This window comes from Diorhabda carinulata, chromosome 5, assembly GCF_026250575.1.
Source record: "Diorhabda carinulata isolate Delta chromosome 5, icDioCari1.1, whole genome shotgun sequence".
NCBI lineage: Eukaryota > Metazoa > Arthropoda > Insecta > Coleoptera > Chrysomelidae > Diorhabda > Diorhabda carinulata.
In genome coordinates this window covers 1,368,407-1,375,150 of record NC_079464.1, presented here as the reverse complement: position 1 = coordinate 1,375,150, position 6,744 = coordinate 1,368,407, and the positions used below count along the sequence as shown (strand labels likewise).

At 33.6% G+C, this 6,744-nt stretch overlaps 1 protein-coding gene across 1 annotated transcript; it reads right to left on the bottom strand.

Moving 5' to 3' along the window:
* Window positions 1-272: 272 nt before the first annotated feature.
* LOC130894154 (uncharacterized) lies at window positions 273-4,115 on the bottom strand. Its single transcript, XM_057800768.1, has 3 exons — window positions 3,821-4,115; window positions 1,885-3,707; window positions 273-1,811 (listed from the first exon to the last, which is right to left on the bottom strand). Exons 1-3 carry the CDS (start codon window positions 4,113-4,115, stop codon window positions 273-275), a joined length of 3,657 nt encoding a protein of 1,218 aa, XP_057656751.1.
* Between the last annotated feature and the right edge of the window lie 2,629 nt (window positions 4,116-6,744).

The window sequence follows — 6,744 nt, the reverse complement described above, 5'->3', positions numbered from 1 at the left end:
TTTCAGCATTAGCGCTTACGTAAGTTTTAGCATTATCAGAATAGATATTTACACATTTACCACGTCTTGACATGAAGCGATGTAATGCAGCAAAAAAATGAGTCTGTACTTAAATCGCTAGTAACCTCTAAATGTATCGCTTTCGTAGACAGACAGACAAACAGACAAATATATCCCTTAGTTACATTAAATTTTCGAGTTTTCCGATCTCTTAATTTGAATGGGCCGCAATAGTCTATGCCACAGTTTAAAAATGATCTGCTTGGAGTTACTCAAATATCTGGTAAATCACCCATTAAATAATTTAGTGCCTTTGGTTTTACTCGGAAGCATGTGACACAATTGTGAATAGTTTTTTTTATTAGATTACGCGCCGATATTATCCAATATCGTTCGCGTAAAGATGCTAAAACTTGTTGTGGACCCGCGTGCAATAAACGGATATGTTCATATTGTACGGTTAATTTTGATAGAGTATGTTTGCCAGAAAGTATTATCGGAAATTTTTTGTCAAAGTTGAAATTTGATTTTGTTAATCTCCCGCCAACTCTGAGGACGCCCTCGCTGTCTAAAAATGGGTTTAGTTGTAACAAGTTACTTCCTTTACTTACTGTATTGGTTTGTCCTATATCGGATATTTCAGTACAAAACGTTTGAATTTGAGAGATTTTAATTAATGTTTTTAACGAATTTTCTAATTCTTGACAAGTTAAAGGACCGTACTCCTTATGCTCCGTCATATTTAATGTGTTGTTTCGAAATCTCAATATGTATGCTACTACACGTTGTAGTTTAGTACTTGGTATAGACTTTATCCAATGGAGCGTGATCGTGGAATCACTCCATAAACATGTTCTATTGATTGGAAATCGTAATGACGATTTGACTTTATTAATAAGTCTCGCCAGCAGAAAAGCAGCGCATAATTCCAATCGCGGTATTGTGACCAATTTTAACGGAGCTACCTTTGACTTTGCGCAAAGTAAGTTGATTTGACAATTTCCAATATTATCTATAGAACGCAAATATAGGCAGGCACCATAAGAAGTTTTGGATGCGTCAGCAAATCCATGTAATTGTATTAGCACTACGTTCTCGCATAAGACATGACGAGGGATATGAATATTCCGTAAGTGATGTAATTGATTGTAAAATGTTTGCCACTCATTCAAAATAATTGTGGGTAATTCACTATCCCAATCAATTTTTTGTAGCCATAATTTTTGAAGCAGAATTATGATTACTGGTCCAAGTAGTCCTAGAGGGTCATATATTTGAGCTATTACTGACAGCATTGTGCGCTTGTTAATCAACCTTTGGTTATTAAATTCCCGTATCGTGTAACTCGAAGTGTCCGAGTTAGAATGCCATAGTAATCCCAAAGTGTGTGTTTCATTTTCCTTGCCAATATTCAGTATAACATCTGACTGTGAATTGTAAATATTTTCTAATATTTTATTACTATTTGAAACCCACCTATTCAATGAGAATTGTCCTGATTTCAATATTAAACTTATTTCGTGATATAAAGTATGCAATTCCTCCAAGTCATCTGAACCTGTTAAAAGGTCGTCGACATAAAAATCATTTAAAATGATTTTGCTTGCAATGGGGTAAGTTTCTATATGTTGATAAGCCAGTTCGTGAAGACACCGAATGGCTAGAAAGGGCGCAGATGCTGTACCATACGTTACTGTGTTCAGCTCATACTGTTCGATTGATTTTGTTGTATCTGTACGCCACCAGATTTTCTGTAATTTTCTATCATCAGGATATATTAAAATTTGGCGATACCATTTTCGTAATATCACCTGTTAGAACAAATTTATGTGTACGAAATCTAGTGATTATCGAGAATAAATCTTGCTGAATTGTGGGCCCTACAAACTGTAAATCGTTCAATGAATACCCGGAATCAGTTTTGCACGATGCGTCGAACACGACTCGTAATTTAGTAGTTACACTTGATTCTTTCTTTACGAAATGATGTGGTATCAAATAGCCATCGTTTTCATCACGTTTGTTTTGCAATTTTGACATATGATTTAATTCAATGTATTCACTCATGAATTGACCATACTGCTGTTTCAAATTATCGTTACCTTTTAATTTATTTTCCATAGAATGTAAACGTTTCAACGCGATATTCTTTGATTCGCCTAATAGATTACTAGGGAGTTTTAACGGCAATCTAACAATAAAACTTCCATCTTCTGCACGTTGTGTTGTTGTTTTAAATAGAGCTTCGATTTCTACATCATTAGATGAAACTGGAGCATTTTCATATTCTTCAATTTGCCAAAATTTCTTCAATTGGTTGTCAATTTCCGAATTTGAAATGAAGTTGCAACGCGTTAAGTAATTTGCAATAGTTTGTGGAATCTCGCCTGAGATAATCCACCCAAACAACGTTTTTTGTAGGACTGGATTATTGTGACCTAATGATATTTGTCCAATTCGTAATAATTTCCAAAATAAGCTGGCGCCCAACAGCATTTCCACTTGACTTGATTCGTTAAAGTTTGGATCCGCTAGCGTTACATTTTTTAATATATCCAGAATATTTTTATCAAATGAAAATGCTGGTAATTTATCTGTAATTTGTGGTATTATTAAACAATTTATTTTAAATTCTATTGAGTTAATATTTGAACGTATGTTTATATCTGACGAATATTTAATTTGACTGCACGAATTATTTAAACCGGAAACAGCCATGTTTATTTTTGATTGTTCGATCCTTAACTGGTTTACAAGATTTTGTGTGATGAAGTTAGATTGCGAACCCGAATCAAGCAATACGCGACATATATGAGCATTTCCGTATACATCTAGTACCTTGATTAGTGCTGTAGATAGAAGAACTTGACTCGTATTTACACTTGTATGAACTACTACAGTTTGATTTTCAGATTTGTTTTCCCTCGAATTAGTTTGTCGGCTTGTTGGTGCATTTGACTCACCCTGTATATTTTCGAAGTGTAATAAACTATGATGACGCTTTTGACAACCTTTACAGTTCGAGTTACTGCGACAATCAGCATTTTTGTGGTTAGACTTTAGGCAATTAGTACAAAGACGATGCTCTTTAACTACATTGAATCGTTTATTTGGTGTTAGTTTAATAAATTCTGGGCAAATTTGCAGTTGATGATTCATTTTACATAGACTACACGTTAAGTTTTCATTTGATATGAAAGCTTTCGATTTTATATTTTTATCATATGACGTTGATGGTGATATCCTTTCTAGAAATGCGCATTTTTCTCTTAAAAATGTCGTTAATTCAGTTAGCGACGGTAAAGTTTCAGCCCTTTGTTTTTTCTCCCAATCGCGGCGCGTAATGGAGTCTAGTTTATTTGAAATTATGTATATTAATAACGTATCCCAATGTTTTACGGGTTGTTCAAGAACTTCTAATGCTCTTGTATGCTTAATGAAACCGTCAAATAGCTGTCGTAAGGCGAAATATGATTCTTTGTTTACCGCGGGTAAATTAAAAATAGCTTTTACATGGTTATTAACTAAAAGAACTTTATTTTCGAATCTTTCTGTGAGTAGCTTCCAAGCGATATCATAATTTGCTGCGGATATTTCCAAGGAATGTATTATGTCTGCTGCCTCGCCCTTCAATGATAAGCGCAAATAATGAAATTTTTGAATTTCAGATATGTCCGAATTGTTGTGAATTATTGATTTAAATGTATCTTTAAAATAAAGCCACTGACTGTAATTTCCGTCAAAACATGGTAAATTTATAGTAGGTAGCTTAATTTATTTGAACGTAATGAACTGCCAGATGATGATGATGATGATTTACGAATTTCCTGTCTGTTTGAATCAATTAAACCTTTGGCAAGAGATATGCAATTATAGTATTCATCTTCAAAATTTTGTCTTTCTAAATTTTCAGTCTCGAAATTATCTTCAAGTACCTCAATTTGACTTTGAATGTCGCAAAATTGTTCCCAATTAATTTCTAATTTATTTAAACGTATTTCTAACTGAAGTATATCTGGATTGTCGGTATCTAATTTGTCATAAAAATTTTTAAAACGAGTTAAGCTACCTTTAATAGATGCTCTTTTTATCAAAAGTTCTCGAAGGTTCGACATTTTGTGTTTATTTATTTCAAGTTTTAGAAAAAATGCCTGAATTGAATAAAATTTGTAACAAAAAACAGTATTGTTTTCCGCTCAGATCGAAGGCATGCATAAAATCGTAAACATAAAGGAATCAGCAAAAAATAGGAAAGCACTGACCTTGTAGTTTTATGTGATAGCTGGCTGCGACAAGCGAGTTGTGTTTGTTATTCGGCAGATTGGAACAATACCAAACCAAATGCACGTTGTGTAGACGCAACTATTATGCGTAAATTGAAGTTGATTATCACAATTTATTTGCTGTTTCATCCGGCTCGAAGGACCAAAAATGTTGATACTCGAAATGAAAGATTTCCAATCAATCGAGTGTATGTTAAATTTAATTATTTTATCTCGAAGGACCGTTGTGAATTACTTGATATTTAGGTTGTAAACAAAAGAAGTTTCTAGTTTCGAGTCATTTATTATACTGGTTATCTGACCCTAGCCGATGTCGCCTCGAAAACGAATTAAAGAAATGTACGGCGTTGCCGGCTCTATAAAAAGATATACTATATATAGATATGTACAAATACTTGCAGTGAACTGCAACAATGACAGTTGCCATGGTACCTTTTGAAGCGCTTTGCTTGGTTTGCACTCGCAACCTGCTCCTTAGAATTCCCTGATTTTTTCTCAGCCTCCATTTCCAGCAAATGAGACTTCAACTCATCCAGAGTCATTGGTTTTTTGGTTACTCTTCTGTGAATTAAATCTGCAGTCCTGACACCGCAGACAGCTTGGTAAAAGGTTGACCTTTTCTCTTCATCTGTCAAAGGCACTGCGTTATCACAGTTTTCATATTCAACGATAGTATTTTCAAATCTGTTCCAAAAATGATCAGTACTCTCCCTGGGTTGCAGTCTCATGCCATACAACTTCGTTCTCACTGAAGTGTGAGTAACATTGTTTTCAACCCTTTTAGCTTCTCTCAATTTTTTAATAACAGTTTCAGGATCTTTAATTGAAAGAACTTTTTTATAGTATTTATCATCTAAATGGCTAGTAATGATTTCTCTTACTGCTTGCTTCCTTTTAATAATAGCTTCTTCATCTATATTACTAGGAGCCTTTACTGTAGAGTCTAATAAATCTTTAGTTTCCAATTCCGATTTAAGCTTATCCATCCAAATGTTGATGTCAGCATCTAAATTAAGAGTATACTTTCTCAGTACTGAAAAGTTAGCTTTTTTATTATTTGACTCTAAAGTAGTTCTTAAAGCAGTAATAGTATCATTAAGAGCCTTAGTAACTTCTATATTAAAGTCTTGTGGACTTGATTGAGCACTTGCCCCAGCACCTGTTTCCGTTGCTGTTTCATCTAAAAAGGCAGTTGAGCTAATCAAATTACCTCGAGCGCTTTGGATTCGTAGCCGTTTTACAGCTAAAAAGTTTTCAGAAGCTTTCTGAATGTGATACATCAATTCATTGACTCAAAACCTTTGTTTTGAAGTTCAATATTTTCACGTTGCTTACTCAAGAACTGTTGCAATTCTTGGTTAGCTTGTGAAGTATGATGCTGTTGATCTTGATGATGAGTACTTGGAATACCACCACCAGTCGACAGAGTTGGTGTGTTAGTACTTTGACTTGTTGAGGTGTTTGCAAGAGCTTTTGACTGACCAACTGGGTACTTGTCGCAATTGCACTCATACTTGATTGCAATGTAGCTGGAGGTGTAGTTGTTGACATTGTTGGGCTAACAGATACTCCAGGCCCTTTATTAATGAAAAAATATTTTAGTTTGGATTTTATTTTACGGCTACTTTAATAAACGTAACTTCCTAAACTTCTAAAATAGCATCTATTATTAACTTCTAATTAATTTGGATCCACATCTAAAATAAATAAAAATTTACCTTTATTTTTATCTTTGGGCATTTTGAGCATTTGTTTATCTTTCTGCTCACTCATTGTTTCTTTGCTCAGATCTTCTAATTGTCAACAAACTTCTAATTATGAGCAATCTGAAACATACCAAACTTATCAGAGACTGATATATTTCACCCTCACATTTACAACCGCACTGCAAGTTGCAAACGAGAAAATTGAGATCAGTTGCAACCCCTGAATGCAACAGCATGCCACACGTGCTCCCTCCCACCTTGTAACAAACGGCACAGCACGTTGAAACGTACACATGTAGCACACAAATCGCACACCAGAGCAGCAACCAATTTAATTGTAACAAAGCTTAGTACTGTACTACAGACTTTACCCTGAGACAATAATTAAATTAATATTGTTAATAATAATTAACTTATTTAATTTCGAGATATAGTTTTTATAAATATTTCTTCAAATAAATATTTATTTAGCGTCTAAACTTCTAAAATTTCCTTCTCATCGTAAAATAATTATAATTTTTAAACTATAATTATTATCACTTCTTCAAAATCAAACTATATCTTAAACAAGTCAACTACTTCAATTATTTTACTCTATTTGTTGTTTGAGAGTAATATTATTTTTCATCTAAACATTTACATCAATATCCGATTCTCAGAATCTGAGAGTCATAAACTGTCTAACGTGAAATATACACCAACAGTCAAAAATATTTTTATAATTTTTCTCTTTTCAGTGAAAAATTACAATTTTT